Raw genomic sequence first — 24,497 nt, forward strand, 5'->3', positions numbered from 1 at the left:
AATGGGATTTTCATAGAACTTAATTAAAAGCCTACATGTCTTTGAACCAAAGCAAGAATTGGGTCAACACTTTCAAAGGCAAAGGCTGAGAGATTGTACTTACTGAGGAGAGACAGGCAGCAGCACTGTTCGTGTCCTTTGTCTGTATCTTTAGAGCTCCATAATACCACATGATAATGGAAATGTTGAAGGTAGGGTGTGATTAAATAGTTTTTAATACACATACCCTGCTTGTTAGTGACACTCAAAAGCTGGGTTGTTTGGGGTTTTTTTTGACTCCTCTTCACACAGAAGATTGTTCTTTCCTAAATAATTCTTCTAAATCCTAGAGCTTCGTATAAAAATAAGTTTTTACTCATGATGTTACAAACTCACCACGTTTTAGTGTACTATATGTACATTTCTTCAGAAGTGGTGAAACTCTAAGGTAAGGAGCCCTATATGAACTCTCTTTGAGTTACTTATATCTTTATTTGTGCTTATGTTATTAGCTGTGAAGCATTAATCTTCGCTTCTCGTAACAGTTTCAGGTCAGGCATAGGAAAATGTAGCAAGAGATGTGTAGGTGTTCTTGTGTGATAGTGTTGCAGTATCATCCTTAATCTTTTAGAACAGGGAGCCTTGATTTTTAGGAACTTACATAACTTCCGTAGTGCAAATCATACTGCTTAATCAAGATATACTGAGTCAAGTTCATTTAAATTTAAAGCCATATTTCGAAGAAACACGGTGTTCAGAACTTGAAGTCTGCCCCCACATTGCGGGGGACAAATGTCAAATTTGCTCTTGAAGCCCTAGTCAGGTTTCCCCTTCTAATAATATCCACTGCAAAGCATTAAGCTAGTCATAGAATTTGTAGGCCGTTAAGCTTCCTTGGGCTTGGTTAGGCTTCAGGAAAATGGTTCTTTTTTTTCCATCAATTTGTCTCGGGTGTCACATAAGGGAAACTGAATCCTGCAGCCCAGCTAGACAGCACCTCAGGAACACTGCTGAATGGCTGCTTCCTTTGTGAGTAGTCTCTTTCTTCTCTTGTGTGTCCGGTTAGACAGGGCTTGGCTGAGGCTAATCCATTCCTCCTTTACTTTAAGTAATGACAGAGAGTTCTCACCACTCTAGAACCACCTTTGGTTCTTGATTATTATCTTTCAAGATGAACAAATCATAGCCCTTCCTCTTCCAACCTGGTTGCCTCATGCCTGTTCTAGCAGATGAGAAAGCTGGTCTAAACTAGGTGTGTCCATTTATAACTTCACGTGATCGAGAGATCCTGTTAGGGTGATTGTCTGTTACTACCCATTGGGAATCTGCTTGCAACCTCATTAAAATTATCTTCTTAGCTGTCTCCTTGTTCTGCTAGAGTAAGCTGTTCAGTTGTTAAAGGTCCTCAACAGCATATCAGAGGCAGACTTTAGATCAGCCCTTTCTTGGTAAAAAGCCGTATTATACGAGAGTGCAGCAAGAACACCAGAACACCAGGGAGAGTTCCTATGATGAGCAATTGCAGCTGTCACTCAGAAGTAGTGGGGTACAAAGGATGTATTTTCTGCTGCTTGGTGTCTTGAACCAATTGTGGGTTGTGTTGGGTTTTTTTTAAATAACTGAGTTGCGTAGACAGCATTTTCCAACTATGAAGTAGGAATCTACTAATCTCACTTCAGCGGATGTTAATGCTGATAAACAGCAAGGGTTTGACAAAAGCCAGGTGCTATAACTGATTTGCATAAAATATCTGCTTACTGTCAGTGTTAATTAAGTTGAGCATCTTATAGAAATCTTCTATATATACTTTTCTTATCAGAGAGCTTTCAAGGTGTGTTTGATCCATAGGTTCATGTCTGGCTTTTTCCACATGGACAAGTCTTGAATAGACAAGAATGCCTCAAAACAGAGGGATGTACTATTTAGACCCACAAAGCACACATGCCTGAAGTTTCCTGTGTATGACTAGGAAATACATTTTTTTTTAAGGCAATTTTTATTAGTCAACTGAATTTGCAGTACTTACATACTTTGTTACTCTTATGTAAAATCTTCTGTAGAAAAAACAATGAAAAATGCAATTTTGTTTTGAATAGATGAACAATTCATAGTTTCAGTTCTCTTCTTCAGTATTATCTGTCTGTATTGCATTACTATGCAGTCATCTGCTAGAAAGCAGCTGAGTGTTTTCATTAATGATATTGCGCCCCGGGATCTCCAAATTTTGTCAAGTGAGAACCAGTTACCATAAAAGGAAAAAAAAAAATCACAAGTTATTTTTTGAGGGTAAACAGAAAATGAAACTAAGGTTACGCGTGTTTTTATATTGTATTTCTTACCTCGGATTTGTTCTTGTTCGTTTAAGGATATATTAAAGAGGATCTTGCTCCCTGTCAACGTCCAAAAAGACGGCAGCCTTATACTGTAATGTTTTCTCCAAAAGGCAAAGAGCAGAAGACATAAAGGATGGGGAAGTAAGGCACGCCAACTTGAAGAGTATCTTTCCTGTCCTTAGATATTTATAGTTAATATAAACTTGAAATAAAGAACTGTTTTCCACGATGATAGATAAATCATTTCATTAAATATGTAAATTTTATAAAAATCATTTGAAAAACTGATGTACCAGGAAAAAAAACTATTTAACGTACGTTTGTTTCATATTGTGTTAATACATTTTATATTAATTTTTGCACCTGTCAGACAATGAGTCTCCCGATTTTTTTTTTTTTTTTTTTTTTTTTTCCCTTGAAGTCAACAGCTACAATTCCAGCAAATCCTGTCTAAACTTTGCGTCAGTGAGTAACTGCTTTGAAGTCACTGAAATCAGTTGTTCTTGCAAGGTCTAAATGCCTGTTAATGGGAACAGAAATGCGGATTTTGTAGGGTGCTTTTATTTTGCACTGGATTTTTTAATATCGCCTTTCTCTTTTGGCAATAATGGTTATATCTACTTGTAATAAAGGTGTGTTAAATATGAAAGGTATCTAGTGTTAATAGTTTGGAGGTATAAAATCCATGTAGTCTCAGTGTCTTTCTTAAATTTTTGTGTTAAATGTATAGCACCACATTTTCCTCAGTGTTTAAATTAGAATAGCCAATATGTTTTTTCTTAATTTGGATCTGTTTGTATATCTATGTTTCATTTATTGGTAGGGAGATAAGCATTGTTATTTCTAAATTTGGATGACAACTATGCACAGAGTTCTCCTAGGTGATGACCATTGCTGTCCACTAGATGATGAAGGATTCTCCAGAGGTATTTTAAATTAATTTTTTGTAGCAGGGGATATAGTTTCATATTTGCATTTGGAGAGTAAAAGTATACAGTATCACAGAGTCAGGGTAGTGCTTTTACATAGGTAGGCAGGCCAAAGATCACTATAAGATACTTAAGAATAAAATAGCATTCTAGAATAGAATAAAAAGGTATGTATTTAAAAACTTGGTGGATAGGACCATTTAATTCCAGGTGTAGTTATACAGAAGTGGCAGTAGGTTCTGCTGCTAGAGAGGTTATGGTATATGCCTAAAACGAAAACTAAAAATACTTGATTAATTTAACTGTAACACTGCCTAACACAAAATCCTCTTAGATTGAAACCACAGGCCTTGCAGAAAAGTAGAAGAACGTGTACTGCTAGGCGCTGTCCCCATCCTACCTGCTTAGCTGATTGATTTGCTTTAGCTTTTGACAGGGATATATCCTAAGGAATAGCAGAGGCATAAAGCCAAATAGCAATGAAAATCTTTAGTCATTCCCATATATACTAACACATGTTGACAATAAATGTTTACACACTGTAAAAGTTTGGGTTTTGGAGCAGGTAGTCAAAGAATCCATGCCAAGGTAAGTCTAGTTTCCTGAAAGTCAGAAAACTTTGAAGAAAATCAACAGGTGCTGCCGAAAAGGTAGAATTCTTGCAGGAATCTTGAAAATTGTTCTAAGACAACTATTAACATGCTCTGAAGAAATATTTGTCCATCAAAAAAAAAAGTTTTTGACAAAGAGGTAGGAGGCTGCTTTTAACCAGGAAGAATGTTTACAAAGTAGAAGTTATGTCCACATAACACTGTACCTCATCAAATGCAAAACTTGCTATAAAGTAGGCTATATGAACAAGTTTCTTAATTATAAATCCTATTTTTAAGAACTATTAGAGTAAACATCACAGTAAGTTGGTAGAGTACATGATCAAACTATAATGGGAATATTTAAAGGTAAGGCAGCAAAAGCTGGGTTTTTTGCACTGATGTTCATTTCGGAAGTGCTAAAGAACCTTTTTTTGCAGAGAGGGTGGAAAGAGCTGTTGTAAACTGAAATGGCAGAAAAGGTCAATGAAATGAATGTCAGCAGGCTGCCAGGACTGAAGGCTATTCTCATGGCTTCAAAAGTGAGAGAAGAAACTGCTAACTCCCTCACTGTAGCATGGAACTTGTTGCTTAGAGCAGCTTTCATGGTCAAGGAGTACAAAGTGACAATTCTGCCATCAGATTTTAAAAAGGACCTTTTTAAAGGCAAGTCATTCTGCTGGTCTTTTCAGACTGAGGGTGTGAAAGCATAGTTCACCTGACAGCTCATAGTAGAACCAACCTGCCATGGTATAAACATAGATTTGGTCATAGATTATATCTGTTTAAAGTTATATCAGATCACCGCAGCAGGAGGAAATTACTGTGGGGTTCTGCTAAGACCTGTTACATTCAGCTTGCTTATAACTGTTTTGAGAAAGGGGGGAGGGCACAGTAGAAAGTTGGTTAAATTATTCACTGTGCAAGTAGAACAAGAATATAGAACAGAAGGAGGGAATTTGCAAAGCGGAAGGTAAGATTCAGTCTGAGAAGGAGACACAGAAGAAGGGGTCTGAGAGATGCCAATAAAGTCATGAAGCATGGAAACAGTAAATGGGAGGTGTTGCTCACTAAGGGGCATCAGGCAACAGGTTTAGTTACAAGCAAAAAGGAGCATCTTCCTACATAACCCAACTGAAGCTTGGATTATGCTGTGGAACTACTGCAGGATGTTACGGGTACAAAAAGGTTGGACGGGTTAAAAAATACAAGGTGGAAAGAAGTCATTGAGGATGTGTTAAAAATATTTCCACTGCCTCAGGAGTTTTTGATGTCTAGCTTACAGGAAGCTGGGAGAGTATCCTAGGGGAGGTATCTGTTTCTGTAGGTGTCCCTCATTCTGGCCATGCTTCATGTTCCATACTGCCAAAATTCCACAGTATATTTACTAGAGAGTCTTACTATCTGAGATAACATTTCTCCTTCAAAATGTGATGTACCCCAGCTTTTGGTCTGCATCTGCCAACTTAGGAATAGCTTAAGAGTTGTGTCACTAAATATACAACATGTATCCTGTGTCCACAGATCTATAGTTGTAAAGCTTGTTGAAATGTGCCATTATTTAGACTCTGCTATTTGATACTAACTTCTGCTTACTTCAGAGCTCGTTAGTATTTCAGTTGAAAAATACAAGAGACAATTTGCAGAGATTTTTGGTACATACGTGTCAACAACATACAATTGAATATTTTAGAAACACACGCTTTTTTTTTTTTTGAAAGGCGGTTAGTGTCCGTGAGGATAGTACTGCTCCACTAGAGGACAGTAAGGAACTGCTTTTATATGTAAAACAATATATTAACTACCCTTTTTTCCTCTTTAGTTAGCCAGTTTTTAAGATCAGTTGCCTTCAAAAAATTTAGATCTCTTGCCCAGCTGTTCTAATGCCAGAAAAAATATTTCACTATTGAGAACCAAGCTTCATCTTGACAAGTAAGAGATCAATTAAAAAAAAAAAAATCTAGAAACGGAACAGCTGAGATAGACTATGAGTAGGAGAAATTCCTAAAGGAATACCAGAAGTCTGAGCAACTTTGTTTAACAAAAAAAATTACTGATACTTATTAATTTTAGGAATTCAGTTACAGATTTCTATTTGCAGTAATTTTTAATTGTAATTTCTAATTATGGCTTACCTATATTTTTAGCAAACTCTTGCAATGATGTATATTTTTTGCCCAGAGGAAATGAGAGGAAAAAGGGAGCCAGTCAAAACCCAGCAAGGAAAGTCTGCTTAAAAAAAAAAAAAACAAACCCTCAGAGATTGTTATATTCAGAATTAGCATTGGCCATCTTTGTACTCTTTATGGCATGGCAGCATGTTGCAATTGTGGTCAGCTGTACTGTCAGGAGCGTGGGCTGTGTCCTTTGAGCTGTTTTTCTCCACATCTGTAAGCAGTGAAGAAGAAAGGGAATTTTGGATAAAAGCCATAAGCTGAAGTGCATTAGTGTTTTTTGGAGGAGATTGGGCCAATTGACTAAAACCAATGTTTATGAGCCAAGTATTCGTATACTTTCTTACATGAAGCCACTACTCACAAGTTGGGGGGGGGAATTTCTACAAGTGTATTCAGGTGTGAGCATCCAAATGGGAATCTTTGAATAGCAGTGCCTGGTGGGTCATACCTCCAGCACCTGGCTCTCCTGCTAGGACAGCCACACCTATCTTCTAGTTTCCTCTCCTTGTCTGTGACAGTGTCTTGGGATTCAGATGTGTCCACATGCTGCCTCTTCTCATTTTATGAAATAAGGGAAAACTTAGGGTAATTAATGCTAGCATTTGTGCATCTTTTTTTAATGAATATGTAAATATATAATGCTACCATGTTAACCATGACAGGGAGAACCTGACAACTTCACATTCTCATGGCAGCCTCATCCCACTTCTGTTTATAAGAATCTGTCATAGTAACAACCCCCAAAGAGACAGTAATATCTACAAACCCATCCATTTGATATCATCAAAACCAATGCCCATTGGAATGGGTTGGAGCGGTTTCTGAAAGTCAGCTTTTCTTAACTCACATCCAAGGTAATGCTCAGGGGTTCCAGCAGAGCTTCTTCTGGAGTACCAGGGCACCCGCTGTCACCCCTGTATTCCTAGTGATTCTTAGCATATATTCAAGTTTGTGATGTTAAGACGCTGGCATGGGCCCAATGGTGGTACAGCCTTCAAGTCAGTGGCCTAACATCATTCCCAAAAAAGTAAAGATGGCAAGTTGATGGCTTTAGCACATCCAGAGAGCTATCTGTCTAACCCACAAACAGATCTCAGGCTGAAAAGCAAGCCTTTGATCATAAACCATTTCTTGGGCTGCTTGGAGCACAGAAGTCAGATTGTTGTTAGAATGTCCGCAGGCAAGCTGCGTTTCCTGCGCTGCCTCCAAGGCCAGCTTGGTCATTAGTTGCTTTTAATGAGTTGTGCTTTTGAACTTTGCCTTTCTCATGCCGAAAGGATGAATGGCTTGTCCCTAATGAAGCAGGAGGAAGACAATGTCTGTCTGCTGATTAATGGAAACTCCTGTCAAAAAAAACAATACAAGAGAACAAAATTATAGGCAGGGGAAGAGAGTGGTGAGCTGCTAGTTGTTGTGATACATCATGGGGTATCAGCGGACTCTTTAGACATAATCAAGAATAAAATCAGCCTGGCCTTGTTGACCCCAATCCTCAAAGAAAGGGCTTTGCTGTATTTAAATTAATTGGTTGTGGAAAATTTGGAAGAAAGAACTAATGATACCTTGTTCTGCATGTGTTAGTGCAGAAAGACTGCTTGGTCTGAACAGATTCTCTCTTTGCTTTGCTCTTGTACAGAGCAAGCATAAAATTTCCAGGAGTGTTCTCTGTGTACAATTAACTGCAACAACTAGCTACCAAGGGAGGGGAGCGAGACAGTGCAGAAATAAGCCCAAAGTTTGACTCAATGGAAGATGGACCAAGCTTGCTTCATGCCCATGTAGAAGAGTTTTATTGGATAAAAACTGAAATATAAAGCATTTTCCTCAGAATTCTTCTTACTTCTTTAGTCTCCGCTTTGCATGCAGTCTCAGAGGACAGTTTGCTTTCCTGTATGTCAGGACATGGAAAAATTATGTGCTGTAGATGATATAAACAGTGTTGTCTTACGTGAATTATTTTACAGGTTACAAAGTGATGGGGCAGCACAGGTTGGGTTGCTATGTCTTAGAACAAGGATGTGCTATAAAAATAATGCATTTTGACCATCAAGTTTGAAATGATGAGTGCTGCAAATATAGATAAATGTCTTCTGCCCTTGATGGTCATATTAGTATGAGTTTTTACCTGGGTTACAACTGTGTCTTCTGTCTCCCACTCCTTTTAATCTCCTTCTCCTGTTTAGAATACTTTTAGGACACACATGTGGCTAGACAATTGTCATCCTGGGCACAGTGCTTGTGGTGCAAGCATCATCACAGCAGAGCCACATGGAGTCCCAGGCGGCTGGGAGGAGTTATCACATCACGTTCATTGTGAAGAGGCACTGGGAGTCTCCAGTCAAGGACAGCGACGTCTGTCTCCCACACTTGGCAATGGTGGGAGATAACGCTGCCCAGCAGGAACTTTGAGAAGGACATTTGAAGACTGCTTTTGCCCTTGGGTGGTTTTTGTCCGCATTCCAGCTGCAGCCATAAACAAGGCTAATCAGAGTCTCATTTATAGCCAAGGCTCCTTTTTAGCGTCTTGTTAGGAAAATTAGTTGGAGCTTAAGGTCAAAACGGGAGAAAAGTTTTTCATTACAGACAGGAAAGCTGATTTAAGCTAAAAGCATTTATTTATTGGGAAGGCACCCTCAAACTAGAATATGTTACCAGATCAGAACACTAACATTTGGTACATGCTTTCTACGCCAACAAGTGGCTATGCTTGAAACTAGCCAATGCATGAGCAAAGTTTTAAGTACAGCCTGGTGACGCACACAAGATATTCAGACAAGAAAAGTGAGGAAAATATCCCCAGAAATAATGGTAGGAAGAGTCCCATGTCTACCTCTATTCCACCCATTTCTTCTTCAAAGAAACCACTTCCTTGTGGTGATGATGTTAATACATTTCAACTACTGTACCAGGATAAATATGATTTTAACCACAATTTGGAAATACAGAAGATCTCCCTTTTTTTCCCTTCTTATTTCTGAGTAGTTTACGTAGAACATCCTTGATGTTCTTACCTAGGACTTTAAACTTCAGAGGAGAGATCAGTTAGGTCTTTGATTTTTTTTTTTTTTTTTTATGTTTGATATTCACCAGCTTTAGTCACTGTTTTGAATTAATTCATTTTCACTTACTGAATACCTAACCTGATGTTGTTTATACTTAACCAACAGTTTCATGTGGAGAAGGCTTTAAAAAAAACCCATAGTGCTAGAAAAGACAGGACTTTATATGCCTGTACTCCAAAGACTGTAGAAATAGACAGGAGACTGTGCTGTGGATCAGACACACGTGAAACAAGAGGCAGAGGAGACAAAATTCAGATCCAGTCATCAGTTCAAATCCATGTGGTGATAAAAGCCACCCAGTTCCCCCACAGTCACAATTACCAACTCGATGTGTCTTTTTAGAACAGTTTTAAATAAAGTGAGAATAAAATAAGGCTAGATAAGAAAGAAGTAACGATTTGGGGGCCTTTGGGAATCTGTTACATGTGCTTTATTCATGCCCTTGGGTAAATCAGTTGTGGGAAAAGATAAAGAGATTAAATACAGTCTTTGAAATAACATTCCTAATGACTCACCATTTCAGAGAGCTTGGGAATTTAAGCTGCATTGAAAAGAAGCATAAAATGAAAAAAAACCCTCTAACATTATCTTGGATAATGTGTATCAGATAATGAGTTGATATTCTTTTAATGTTGAACAGATGTCCTAGAAGAGGCAATTATTTTAATTCAAATTTTCTTTTACTTAAGCTAGTTTGCAAAAATGCAGGTACTGTATCACACAAGTGTAAGGATGAATATAATTAGAACCAAGATACTAATAGTTGCAAATCAGAAAAGCTGATTTCCTATTTCTATTCTATGGAAATATCCAGTATCTCAAATTGTAGTAGCGTTCCACTTTGGAAAAAAAAGCCAAAATTTTCCACAAAATTACATCTAAAAGAATTGGGTTTGAAATATTAGACTTCTTGAAGTATTTCACTCTGTCCTAATGCAACTCAATTTATATCATTACTGTCAAATTAATAGAAGCAGGCAAGAAACTCAAACTCATCATGACAACCCTCTGAAACCACTGTTCTCTTTATATGTGTTTCTAAAGTGTTTTGCTTGCTAGGTATCAACTGAATAATTTTCAGTTTGCTAGCCTGCCCAATACATTCTATTAATTGCTAATAAATTGTTAAATACTTAGTAAATCATTCAGACAAGCCAGTGGGACTTTTGAAGTTTAGTCCTAATGATTTGGCACTTAAGCAAGGAAAAAAAAATATAAAAAGTTATAAAGAATATGTTTTTAGCCGTACTTCCCTCTACTTATCTCTTAGTCTGTAATAGATAGGCACATGAAACCATCAGAAATATGACTCTGCTCTTCTCAAGCCTGTGTTGAAAGAGTTAACTGTTTAAGGGGTGGGGGTGGGGTGTCAAAAAGCCCTTTTTATTCCTCAACCTCTGAGTATTGACACAGAGTATTTTCTTAGTGACTCTTGGAAGGTATTATGCATTACTGAGAAGGGAATTGCACATGTCTCATCTGCTCCATCTTCTGCCTTAGTTAATGGAGAGCATCAAGCCAGGGGAGTCTTGCGTTAGTGGTGTTTACTGGTAAGCCACTTCACAACTGCACTCATCGAGACTTTGTAAAGGTTCTTCTCCATGCTAAGAATAAGCGAAGGAGGCTTTTGTGAAAATTTTGTCAAGACATTAGATGACCAAAGAGTTCTAACATAGCATTATGGAAACTAAGATTTCAAAAGTCATTAAATATGATTAATTCTTTTTAAAAAGAATTAATTAAATTAAATTAAATTAAATCCCTTTTTTTAAAAAGACAGGGATTTGCTGTGGAGACTGGTGGTCTCCAGGCTGTGCCAGCTGTTTAAAGTTACTGCATATATGATCTCCTCACAGAAAGGCATTCATTTATAAAGGCATTTATGTTCCTTAAAGCAAATGTGAACTAGCACTCAAACAAAATTTTTTAGAATATATTTCCCTTTGTGATGAAAACTATTTCCAATTCAGTATATATAAAAATGGACCTCGTGGGCTTTCTCAGAAGAAAACTTCTGCAGAATCTGCTTATCCTGGGACTGAACTGGGAAGGACATGAGAATATGAACACTACGACTTAAAGCATTTATTACCAAGAGACTACAAATGATTATTCCAAATGGGTATGTAAACTTGACATGACCTACTCTAGGGCCTCTCACCCATGTCCCCATAACCCGTGGTAGCTCTTTTTACACCAGGCAAAGACACCCACAAGCTGTAGTAAGCACTGAGTCATTCTCCTAGAGGGAACTGCCTTCAGCATACAGTTACAAGACTCGCAGGAGTCTCCCAAAACCAAACACTTCTTCTTTCTGCCACTCTAATTTGGAACCTAGAGGGAGCACCCTGCTTTAATCTGCTCAACTCTTCCAATTCCTAGATGTATGTACCTTTTCAGGAACAAATCTGATGCTTGCCTGCCAAGGGCCATCATCTGCATTCCTCGTGGTAAAATATTTTCCTCAGCAATTTCCCATCTCTCTCAGAATTCTGGATTCAGGCTTTCAGTTCAGACTAACTTGAAATGTTTTCAAAAGGGGATCTTGTTTCAAAGGGCAAGAGACTCAAGATGTTCTGAAACACGGTGGAGTTCAGCAATTAGAAAGCAAGGTGCTGTAATTCACATCCCATTGCAAAAGGCTTGGCTTTAGGTCGGGGCGCTGGCAGAGGGCAACCCATGTGGGGAGAGTTTTGTGTGAAAATATTCTGTTTCCCCAGAGTTTGAGAAGCATGTTAAGATAAGGATGGCCAAGATCCTTTTGTCAGATCCTGGCCTATTCTACAGCCACTTTCAAAACTCACCAGTCTGGATTAATCTACTCTGGTGGCTTTCCTTGAGCAATCATACAACTGGTGGCTGTTGAATCAAATATTTCAAATTGGCTTACTATATTCTAAATCTTACTTTAAATCTTACTGTATTTTAAATTGCCTCTTTTTCTGTATTTTTTACCACTCAGGCAGAGGGAATTGCATCTTTTTTATGTATTTATGCTATATACGAACCAAGAATAAATCATGCAAATGGAAAAGTATCAGGCACAGAGTGTAGAAAAATAAAATAATGTGATTATGTCTGTGGCTGCTGTCCCTGCAGACCTCAAGCAGAATATCTGCTGCTCTGCATGTCTCTCATTCTTTTGAAAGGTAAAAAAAAGCTACAGCATAAAAGACCTGGTGTTCCTTGGCCATGGCTGATGCCGAAGGGGAGAATTTTCCCGGGAGGATTTCCGAACTGCCCACTCACTAGCCTATTCAAATTTTTAAGGCTTTGGGATAATAGAGACCTATTTATCGCTCAGAAGTGGCCTGCTTGTAACTTTGTATCAAAAAGGCTTGATGAATTTTCAACACGTGAAATTCCAGGATTTTTCTGGCCTACTGGTAGCCCTTCTGAGCTCATTTGCTCCTTACACGTGTGCAGGTAGGTGTTTTGGTTGTGTTTTCAGACCATTCCACTTTCCCATTTTCACTGCTGCAATGCTTTGGAGGGTCGTGATCTCACCACCGAGCCCACAGCTGTTGTATCACTAAAGCTCCAGTCCCTACAATCAAATGATTGTATAAATTTCTGCTTTTTTTTTTAAGCAAAGCTTTCAAAATAACCTGGGAGGGCCAAAAATTTTCCGTATGTCAGACCTAGTGCTGTTATGTGACAAAAGGTTCACCCCACACCCACACAGAGGGGCGCGGAGGCATGAGAGCAGGTGGGGAGATCCTAAATAACCTCACTGGGGACATGAGTCCCTCCCTGCCCCTTGCGGGGCTCCCCCAAGGGAGCCTCAGCCCCATGGGGGTGACATCCATCAGGGTCAGACAACAGCAGAGGCTCTCACGAGCACCTCACAGACCAAGGCGGGGGGTGGCATATTATGGGACACAGGGGAACAGCATTTTGGCATTGCACAAACTTACAGGATGTTACGGGGAGGAACCAAAAGCGGCGAAAGGGAGGGATCATGGCAGTTTGGGGAATAATGAGTGTGGGAAAATTAGGGGGTAAAAGAGGCTAGTGCATGTCAACAGCGGCTGGCCAGCACGCTTTTCTGGCCGTGCCCGGCGTCTCATCGCTGCCATCTGTCCTGTCTGCTCATTGAACTCTATTTCTAACTATTTCCCTGGGAAGTGGGGTCCCTACCATTGCTGGCAGGCAAGTGGGGTAGGTGGCTTGGGAGCCAGGTATCGAAGCGGAGATAAGCTCAGGCCAGATGTGTGCGTGTCCCTGCCTGTGAGACTGCTGGAGGAGTTGGCTGCTGGCAGGGCCAGGGGCTCCAGGACAACCGTGGGGGAGACTGTGGGGTCTGGGGTCCCCTGTGAGGCCCATCTGCATGCGTGTGTGTCTGTGCAAAGGGAGATGTGAGCATCCAGGGCCAGCCAGGGTGTCCATGACTGGTTACTGGAGGGGTCCATAGCATGTGTGTGTGTGTGTGTCCGTCCATACAAGCAAGGGGGTCTGTGTGCCTGCAGCTGGAGTGGGGCTGGGGCCCTCGGGAGCTCCTGTGCCCCCCAGGTGCCAGCAGCTACTGGATAGGCTGGATGTATGAGGACAGCTGCTGTCCCCATGCTGTGGATGTATGTATTTCCCACCGACAGCCCTTCATCCCCATCAGACACAGAGGGGGACAGGACTAAAGCTGTTTGTGCTGCTTGTGCGAGTGCTGTGTTTTCTGGGTGGTGCTGCGTGGTCACATGTATACGGGTTTTCTATGTGTGCCTATTGGGAATTCGTGCTCAGCCTGGCTACAGGCTATCCTCACCAGTTGGGCTGCTGGATCCAGCAACTCCCAACAAATAAAGCTTCATGAATGTCAAAACAGAGTCCCCATGGCCAGGGATCTGCTCTGCTGAAAGCAGTGGGGCTGAATAAGTGACCTAAAGTCTGATACTAAATGAGTTTTAGACTACTGGGGTTTCTAAATGAAGTATTTCCCTTAAACAAGGAAGGCTTACAGACACACTGGGTCCGCCCGGTCTCTGCTGGTGGCTGCTCAGGGACCTGTACAGGGGGATGTAATTTCTGACTGCTGCACTGGCACCTCTAACTCAGCCCCTGTGCAAATACGAGAGAAAGAAACTACAGAGGGAGAAACTCTGAGCTGCAACTACTGCAGAGGCTGCAGCTTCTCCCATCAGATTTTACTAGCACAGGACCATGCCTCCACGATGGCCGTGCCTGCTGTCTGTGGGTTTTGTTCTCTCATGCTGCAGAGGGATTACACAGCTTTGAGCACAAGATAGTCAGCTGCATGACCTGGCGCTGCAGGTCCCTCCCACTATCCAGTTACTAGGAATTTTCCAGTAATTGAGATCCCATAAGGAGGTGTCAGTGATAAAAGCCAACCTGAGAAGAACCCTCTCAGCATCAGCGCTGAGCACACTAATAAATCGTTTAGCCCAGCACCTTCTAAATAACAGCCCCAAAGCAGCAATATTTACATAAGTTTCTCCAGCTCATGCACAGATGGTCTCCTGCCTCTTATGCTGCAAAAGAGCTCTCAGCATGAGCAAGAAGTGCCTTGAATGGGGGAACGGCTCAGGTTATTCACAGGGACAGTTTGCGTGCTTAGCTTCGGATACTAAACAGTGCAAAATAAAGCAGAGAGTATTTCCTATGAGTCTGGGAATTCTGACATGTTTCTAAACAAGCATCTGTTTGCTCTGAACATCAACACCATAAACAAGCATAGGAAAAACCTTCTTGCAAAAGCAGAGCGATGGAAAGCTTTCAAACCCTTTAAAATTCCTGACATCCTTTAAAATTCCCAAGATCCTGTAAAATTCCTGAGGCATGGTACCAAGCGGAAACGTCGCCTCAGCACGCGCCAGGATGACTGGCTGGGTTGGCTGTGACGCTGCTTGGAACAACGGATCCGCTGCCCGACTGAGCGGAGACAGCAAACTTCACAGGTGTGAAAGTGTCCTCCCACCAGGAAAACAAAAGACACGGCGCAAGCAGGTCAGCCTTACGCACTTCTCTGCCTTTTGGTCCCAAGTGAGACAGTTTCACTTTGCAAGCAGTGCTGAGTGTGAATAGCTGGTCCACACTCTCACTTTCTGCTGCAAAGTAGCTTTTTTAAGCAACCTTCTTTTAAGCCATGCGTCGATATGAGGCAGTCCTGTCACACAAGATGCACGCACAGCTGGGGCTGTGACGCAGCCTGGTGCTGAAGGCTTCGCTTGCAGCCCTAGGTTGAAAAAAAGGGTAAGAAAACAAAAATCCTTCCTCATTGCTAATGCTTTCCATGAAAGAGGTGATGGCAAAGAAAAAGAAAAGAAAAGAAAAGGAGGCAATAAAAATGTCAGTTCCAGAGGGCTGCTTTGGAGGTGTCCTTGGGGACTAGCTTGGGTTTAGCTGGTGATGCTTGCAAGCCAGGCAGCCAACATCATTGGGCTTCCTCTTTTTCTCTGTACGGTCATCTCCCATTTGCTTCTGTCCAAGCTGTGCTCCTGCAGGTGCTTTGATAGGCAGCAAGCTCACTCTGTCGGGGTCCTGCCTGCAGGATGGGGACAGGCATCCGTCCCCATCTGCGTCACACTGCACTGACATCCACCACCCACGCGCAGGTTGTGACCATTGCTACCGCAAAGCAGGAACATCCTCTGCCTCCGAAGGCTGTACCAGCAGGGGTGCGGAGCACATCTCAACGCGATGGTCCCTCAGCAGAGACCACTTTTCAGCCCCTGCTGACATTTTCAGCTCCCAGATGGATGCCAGTTAGGATGTAATTCCCCCAACAGCCTCATGATAAGAAAAAAACTTGGAGGAACATATTAATTTAAAGGTCATAATACAGGAACAGTGGATAATGCACCAGCTTCATGGAGTATGGTACAGAAGCATTCCCAGCACAGAACAATACTGCCAGGTGCCAATACCACCCTGTGACTTTCCTTGCAAGTCTTGTGCCCCATTCTGCAGCACTGTGCACAGCTTGGCCTGGACCCCCCTTTTTCCAAGACACCCATCTCCCTGGCTTGCGCCTGTGTCCCCAGTCTCCCCTCTAAAGCCAGAGCATTTCTACCCTGCATGATCTCTCTTATCTGGGACTGGGGGAAGGGAAAAGACTCATGATTCCTCATCTCTCCACATGCTCAGACATGCAGTTCCCTCTCCTTGGGTAAGTTCCTGGAGACAGCAGAGCCACCATGAACATGAGGTCAGTGAGTCACAGGAGACAGGGGAGGGAAGGGAGGAAGGTGCTGTACAGAGGCAGACGGGCACATGTAGCTTCCAAGGAGACCAACGTAGAAGAAAGTGCATGGGACTCCTGCTACCCCTGCTATGCTGCAGCCTTCTCTACCGGGTAAAGTTGCAGTGCCTAGAAGGATTAGATCGGTGGGGAAATCTGGGTTAACAAAGCAGGCATCCCTGCCCTAAACCACTGATTCTTTGTTCCAAAGTTGAACAGCACTGAAAACCTGACAGCATGTGGCAACAAGCATCCCCCGTTGTCACAGTAAGGGGCCTTAAAGAAGAGAGGAGACATGGAGAAGCAGCCATTGTTGGTAGTGGTGAGTGGGCTCAGAGAGGCACATGAGAAGAGTGGCTTAACCCTCAGTCTAAAGGAGGCTGGGATGGGATTTAAAATTCAGCTCTCTAGGAGAAGGAAGACCTATCCCACATCTCAGCAGTTCCATGATGTGTGGCAAAGAAACTCTAAAGTGACTGAAACAGCTGGGTGAAGGCAGATGTGTGTAGTGTCATGTAAGCCTGAGCTGCAAACCTCTCTGTATTGGGTTTGCATGGCAAGGTTTTGGTAGTGGGGGGGCTACAGGGGTGGTTTCTGTGAGAAGTTCCTAGAAGCTTCCCCTATATCTGATAGACCCAATGCCAGCTGGCTCCAAGATGGACCCGCTGCTGGTCAAGGCTGAGCCCATCAGCGATGGTGGTAGCGCCTCTGGGATCACATGTTTAAGAAGGGGAAAAAAAAAAAACCTGCACAACAGAAGTTGGGAGAGAGGAATGAGAATATGTGAGAGAAACAGCCCTGCAGACACCCAGGTGAGTGAAGGAGGAGGGGGAGGAGGTGCTCCAGGCACCGGAGCAGAGATTCCCCTGCAGCCCGTGGTGAAGACCATGGTGAGGCAGCTGTGCCCCTGCAGCCCATGGAGGTCCACGGTGGAGCAGATATCCACCTGCAGCCCGGGGAGGACCCCATGCCAGAGCAGGTGGATGTGCCCAAAGCAGGCTGTGACCTCGTGTGAAGCCCGCTCTGGAGCAGGCTCCTGGCAGGACCTGTGGACCCATGGAGAGAGAGGAGCCCATGCTGGAGCAGGTTTGCTGGTAGGACTTGTGACCCTGTGGGGGACCCATGCTGGAGCAGTCTGCTCCTGAAGGACTGCACCCTGTGGAAGGGAACCACGCTGGAGCAGTTCATGAAGAACTGCAGCCTGTGGGAAGGACTCATGTTGGAGAAGTTTGTAGAGGACTGTCTCCCGTGGAAGGGATCCCACGCTGGAGCAGGGGAAGAGTGTGATGAGTCCTCCCCTGAGGAGGAAGGAACGGCAGAGACAACGTGTGATGAACTGACCACAACCCCCATTCCCCGTCCCCCCGCGCTGCTGGTGGGGAAGAGGTAGAGAAAATGGGGAGTGAAGTTGAGCCTGGGAAGAAGGGAGAGGTGGGGGAAGGTGTTTTAAGGTTTGGTTTTTGTTTCTCATTACCCTACTCTGATTGCATTGGTAATAAATTAATTTCCTCGAGTCAAGTCTGGTTTGCCCGTGACAGTAACTGGTGAATGATCTCTCCCTGTGCTTATCTCGACTCATGAGCCTTTCGTTATTATTTTCTCCCCCTATGTGAAGGAGGGGAGTGATAGAGCAGCTTTGGTGGGCATCTGGTGTCCAGCCAGGGTCAACCCACCACACCCTTTGACTGTGCATGTCTTTAGAAAAGGAGCAAGGATCTCTCTAGCCTCCACCTAATATTCAGCCTGCTCGCTCAGCAGGTAGGCACTTCTGGAGCAGGGATTTCCAAAGCATGTATCAGGGAAACGAACAGTGAAACATGCCGGTCAAAGTGAGCGGTCAATGCAGTGACCCAAAGGCAAAATGGTCTGGTACAATCTGTTCCATGTCAGTGCACCGAGCATTCGTGCGTGCTGCATGGACAGTCCTCCTCACCAAGGGCCAGATCCTGATGAAGCTCCTCTTCCTCCTGTACTGAAATTTTAAAACTGAAAGGCAGCTTCAAGGTTTGGTCCATATATCTAAAAGAGTCATAGGAAGAGCAGCATATCTAGTAGGAGCAGAGGTCCACTAAACTACAGCTGTGACTTAAAGAGTACAGAAAAAGGCACAGGTAAAGTAGAGCAAGTTGTTCTTCCCACGGCACAGCATCCCAGCTTCCCACAGTTCAGAGATTTCCTGCACCAGAGGTTATGTCTGGACCATTGTCTGGACAGATAACTTACTCACACCTTCCATGGAGGAGGGAGGTTTGTTCCCGTGCGGAATAAGGAGATATCCCAGTGGAAGTACTAATGAGCAAAACATCCCTGTGGGACAGCGCAATCTCACATGCCCCGACACTGAGGGTCGGGAGCATCTGCCACACTGCCAAAGGGTCCCAGCTCGGAGACGGCTAAAGCTCCGAGCTGGTAATGGTACCCCTGTGCTGGGCATTATATTTCCCTTTCAGACTATGTTGAGATTGCCTCTCTGCTGTGGGGCTGCCTTAGCAATGCTTGCTCATGGCAGGCAAAGTCCAAATCTCGGGTGATGTTAAGTCCCTCCTAGGTCTTGCTTTAGGTCCCATCTTTGTCAAGCAGAGGGAATGAGCCGTACACCCAGCAGCAACTTGAAGCCAAGGAGAAGGAGCAGGCCAGCAGAAGTTGGTGGTGTCCACATTTTGTGACCCACCTGGAGGTCCCAGTATGATCTCAGGAGGTGCGGTGGGGTTCAGCAGTAGAGAAGAGAGGAGCTTTTCTCCTTGCAGACAACACTGCCAGCACTAGGCTTGGGGCATTGCTGCTTTCCACTGGCTGAGCTAATGTTAAAAGCACAGACTGTGTCTGTGAAAAATCCTCAGGGAAAGTTATCTTCTGCCATTACGCCGAGGAGGAGGAGGATGCAATCCCCAGGGAAGCTCTGCTGGCAGCTGAAGTCTGCACACCAGCCTTTACTGGCCGGGTTAGGCCAGGCGGGGAAGGAAGAGGGCTTCCTATGGCTCTTTATCCCCTCGGTTGGGCCCGTGCGCGGCTTCAGACACAGGCTTGGATCTATGAAGTCTAAGATTCGGTTTTAATCACATCTTTAAGAGAATGTACCAAAAAGATATGACCATGTTGGTTTGAGGTATGAATACCTAATGAAGCAAATATCAACCAAAACCGAAACTGCTATAATTAACAACCGTGTAACAGAGATTTCGGTTCATTGTCACAGGACTTTTTAAAGTATGTATGCATGTAAATCATAAGAGTATTTTTTAAAAAGGTAGTAATCCTAGAACAACTTGATTTGCTCTAGTAACACAATCTGGAAGTCAAATTTCTATTTATTTACAGACAACCAAAATGAAAATATTATGTCTATTTTCATGTGGCAGGCTTAGAAAACAAAAAAAAAGTCACAGGAAAAGCATTTGTGATGGAAAGTTACTGTCCTCTCACTAGGACTGCTCAGTCTGTGAGAAGAGAAGGAAAGGGGAGGGCAGGGATATATATACATATATATATATTTATTGAGAGAGATATATAGTGTGTGTGTGTATGATTATTTTCATATATATGTATATTTATATATAGAAGTAGGAAGCATAATCTCAGGAGAAACCAATATGAATATTTTTAGTTAACATGAGAAGAAATAATACTGTTCCTTAGGCTAGAAGGGAGTGATGCGTGCTCCACGAATGCGCACGTTCTTGCTGGGAGCTGGAGGCCTGGACATTAGCAGTTTCGGTGAGGGCACGAATGACAGACAAATAAATCCAGGCCCCGGCTCCCACCACCGTAGCTCCTAGCACACGTCCCCAGGACATAGAGGGTGCCTGGGTAGAGAGAGGTGTGTGCAGGGGCCCGGGTGCTCCCCCGGTTTTCCTGTGGGAAGCCTCCAGGGAGGCTGTGGGCTCTATAGGACCCTCATATACTGTACTCTGCATTTGTGAAAAGCAATTATAAGGTCAATTAGAATATTTTTCTTCTTTCCCTGTAACAAAGAGCATCCCTAAGAGAGAGCATCTCATCCAAACTCCTTCGCTCTTTCTCATCCTCCATTTCCGCAGCTTTGGCAGCGCCGTCCCCACACAAACACCAACCCTGACCTGCTCTCCTCTCCATCTCCCCCAAGGGCTCAGCACTCTGTACAAAAAGCTGCCATCACCTTGCATCCCAAAAAATCAGCATCTAAACATACCAGCTGGTGCTTTTATAAATGAAAATGGAGACCCATCGGGTAAAACCCATCGGAGACCCGGCAGATGCTCGGTGCCCACGCGTGTGCACGCACAGCATGCCACCCGCCCGGGGGGACGAGCAGCGGGCAGCGAGGCAAACCTCACGTGCAGCAACGCTGGCCGACTTGTGGAGAACAAAACCCTCCACCAACTCTTCCAGAAAAAAAAAAAAAAAAAAAAAAAAAAAAGCCTTGAACAAACCAGCCCCAGGCCATTTCAGCCAGTGACAAAGCTAACAAGCAAATCAAACAGAGAAATATCCCAGCAGACCTCAACAGGCTGAACAAACAAATGGAGAAACTCAGGTTCCAAAGAGCAGGGGAGCTGGGTTATGAAACAAGATTTTTGATACAAAAGGAAGCTTACAGCTATCTCTGGTGATTAGACACGGAAGAGAAAGGTCAGTCTGGGTGTCAGGCCACACTTCACACGCACGGAGATTATTCAATCAATATTTGTCCTGGAATCACATGCGGTGGAAAAATTTGCAAGTGAATGTTCAGCAGAATTTAATGCTTGTATTCATTCATGCTGTCCTCTTGGATGGACATGGTTTTTTAAATCTAGCACAACCTAAGCTTCAGAATCCAGCAGGTTTTTAACCAAAATACAGGAAAATCTTGGAATCAAACACTGTATTTGTATATGCCTTTCAATTACATCTTCAGCAGGACGGGGACCCTTCAGCTATGATTTTAGAAAGGGATCTGTGGTAGGAGGGAGATTTGAATCTCCAAGTTCTGGACCTAACAGGAAAAATAATTTAGTTAAGGCTCCAGAAAGACAACCCTGTCCACAGAAACCTCCCCAGAGCAGAAGGGAGGGATTTATTCCTGCCATCACTGCGTTCCCCAGCCATGCCGCTGCTCTGGCATTAGAGGTTTTATTTAGGGTCACGGCAGTAACAGCGGGGAGATATAATCCTCTGATGAACAGACAGCTGTTACCCCCTGCCTTTGTGAAAATGATGATCTCAGGTTGAGGACATTGTTGCCTTGAATCATCATATTTTTTTATCCCCCCCATGAGTTTGGCACAACAGATTGTTTGCTTATGTTTAGACCATAAGGTCCTGACTCAATTTTTCACCCCCTCTAGCAAGAGTTAAAGGAAATTTGACCATAGGGGCCCTAACTATGGACTTTAGAATTTGGCTTCAAATAATGATGATTAAAACACAAACAAAACAAAACAAAAACAGACAAAACCCAACCCTCTTGCCTAGTGACTTAATGACAAAATATGCGCAAGGCACAGCACAACATCCAGTGCACTTCAGGTTGTGATATAGCTGATGGGTGGCATTCAGATAACTACCACAGGGGCAGGATACCTCTAAGTCCTTAAAATAGTGGTTTTGTGTGACTAAAACGAGGTATTAGTGCTCTCTAAGATTGCGTAGCGGGTAATTTCGGCTGCACAGCCTGGGAGAGGAGAGCCTCAGTCAGCAGCACAGAGATTGATAGAAAGGCGGCAAATACAGAGGCAGGGTGGCTGCTTCAAGGCAGAAGCTTTTGGAAAGAAGTTTGTTTTAACAGCCTAGCTGGAAATTCACTGGAAAAACAGCTCCATCAGCCTTGGTCAGGAAGAGTGAGGGCAGAGATTATGTTCCTCTGGCAGTCTGTCCTGCCGAAGCGCCTGTGCTCCAGCACAAGACAAACTGTTGCCAGGTCCTGCATCCAATGTGCTTTATTCCTTGCGCAGCTAATGCAAGAGAAAAAAGCCTCTAAGTCAGTCACACTGTGCCAAAGATCACTTTGATGGACTTTAAGCAGCCTGCTGAAACTATCCGCTGTGCATGCGGGTCCACACTGCTTCCGGAGGAGATGCTGCAGGAGGGCAGAGGGATGAGCGGGGAGCACTGCCCAGGTCAGGGACCACGTCCAGGGGAAAGGCTCTTTGTCCACATGGCGGGTGGAAAACCAGCAAACCCCACGCCAAGGGGACTTGGCGTAGCACCATCCCGGTGCGTTCACAGGAAAAAGCAGTCCTGCTTCTCTTGTAAACCCTTTCTCTTCCACCTGCACACTTCCTCCCCTCTAAAAACATTCACCCTCAGGGCAACGCTGACCCATGTCTCTTGTTGTTTGGGGAGAGGAAACTCCCTATACAAAGCAGGGCATCCTGGCACGAAACAGGGTTTATCTTGTGAATGGTGAACAGCGCTGGCACATTTCACGCAGGGAGTTGCTCTTTCTAGGTTTCACCCACACAAGGCTATCGCATTTATGTTTCGTAACACTTGCAAGGGAATATTCAAATGGGAGAGGGAAAAGAAAGATCCTCCCTGAACGTGATGAGCCCCTACTCAGAGGTCAGTCTCTTTTGCACCAAGTGTTGCAGCGTCCTGCCTCACCATGTGCTGTCCTCTGGCTCTGCACTGGGGCAAAACTGCACAGACTCGGGCACAATTAAAATGGTGTTTCATGGGAGTTGCTCTTAATGCTCTGTAATATATTTCCTTAAATAGCCACACATTTGGCCTAAAATTACTTGGCTTGATGCCCTTTAAAAATATCCACTTCGGAAACAATTGCATACTGAATTTGAGCATCTGAAGTTCTGGGACAAGTGACCCTACCTGCATTTGTCGTCCTCTTACCTTTATGGGCCATCATCCTCCTGCTTCTCTCTGCAGTCCAGGTATGCTTCGTACAGAGCAATAAAAGCAACATATCCCTCACCTAAGTTGTTCTGGTTGGCAAGCAAATATGAAAGGCTCAAGACCAGCAGATGGTTATTCAAACAAATTCACGTCTTATCAAGCCTACAAAGGATTAACACACCCATGTTTTCGCTGTGTGGTTCTCCTGTAAGCTACAAGACAGAAACTGCAAACAGTCATTTCCAAGGGCACAGTATGCTTCATGATATATTATCAGATATTATATTCAGTCCACTGAAATGCTGATTAGGTGTCAGTCAGTTTAAAATTCCTGTACCTTCTTAAGAACAAAAATAGGGTGCAGTGGCAACATGTCATTGATGTTTAGAGCAGTAGGAAATTTAAACGAGGACGTTTCTTGAGGTTAGAAAGAAGAATTTCAACACTAATTGAAGTTTTGCAATTTTTTAAACCCTTCTTTACAGTCTGTTCCTCTTCACTCCTTTCTCTCACAAATGTGCTTTCTACCCCCAAAAATAAACAATCACTCAGGTGAAACTGTACAGGGAGGTGGGACCTTGTGGCCCCTTGTGAGGTGCTGAGGTGACCCGTAACACCAGCACTGCATAATCCAGTGCAGGCAGCAGATCTCTCCCTGAAACGTGCTTCAAGTTTCTCAACACCGAGCCCTTTTCTTGGAGGTTTTTACCAGTGTCTGAAATCCATTGTAACTTAGCACCTTTAGCATTTCTTTAGGGTCATCTCACCATCACCTGCCCTAAGGATGACAGGGCAACTAGCACACACAAGGTCCGCGTGCCTTCAGCAGGTGGGTGTATCACCCTGGCCACCCTCTGCACCTCAAGTGAGGTGCAAAAGGAGTTGTACTGACACTAGAGCATCAGCGAGGGAAGCCACGACTATGCCAGCAGAGACAAAACATAGCCCAAGTGAGAACAGAGCTAGAGAAGTTTCAGCAGCGGTTACAGGAAGGGTAAGACCAGGACTGGAAGATACAACTCTGACATCCTTGTTCCATTTCTTTCCATTAGCAAACTGGTATTTCTGGACTCATAGTACCGGATGGGGCATGATGGGACCACACTTGAGGCTTCAGTTACATCTGTGCCTTTGATTGACAGCACATCTGACTCCCATCTAACTGCGTATTTCCCTCAACTTAGAAGCTTGCCTTGAAATTCCAGTCCCAGCCTCCCCGTAACTTCCAGTCCGTTCATTCATTACCTGCTGGCAAAGAACTGTGGGTTAAGTTCTGTCTCCTTCATACCACTTACAGGCATAATGGTTACTTTGCTGGCAATTTTAACATCTTGGAGTTAAAAATAAAGCACAGATACATTTGATCAGCTTCAGTTCAGGGAATGAACACTCAGAGTACTGATTCAAAGAAGTATGGGGCTA

General features: G+C 43.5%; 1 protein-coding gene across 1 annotated transcript in view; it reads left to right on the top strand.

The window, feature by feature from the left end:
• The window catches only part of RBBP8 (RB binding protein 8, endonuclease), a 35,362-nt gene extending 32,920 nt beyond the window's left edge, over positions 1 to 2,442 (top strand). Inside the window, exon 18 of the mRNA XM_009492021.2 lies at positions 2,345 to 2,442. Within this exon, the coding sequence (XP_009490296.1) occupies positions 2,345 to 2,442 (98 nt within the window). The remainder of the gene's footprint in view (positions 1 to 2,344) is intronic.
• Positions 2,443 to 24,497: the final 22,055 nt, after the last annotated feature.

Source organism: Pelecanus crispus, chromosome 2, assembly GCF_030463565.1.
Source record: "Pelecanus crispus isolate bPelCri1 chromosome 2, bPelCri1.pri, whole genome shotgun sequence".
Classification (NCBI taxonomy): domain Eukaryota; kingdom Metazoa; phylum Chordata; class Aves; order Pelecaniformes; family Pelecanidae; genus Pelecanus; species Pelecanus crispus.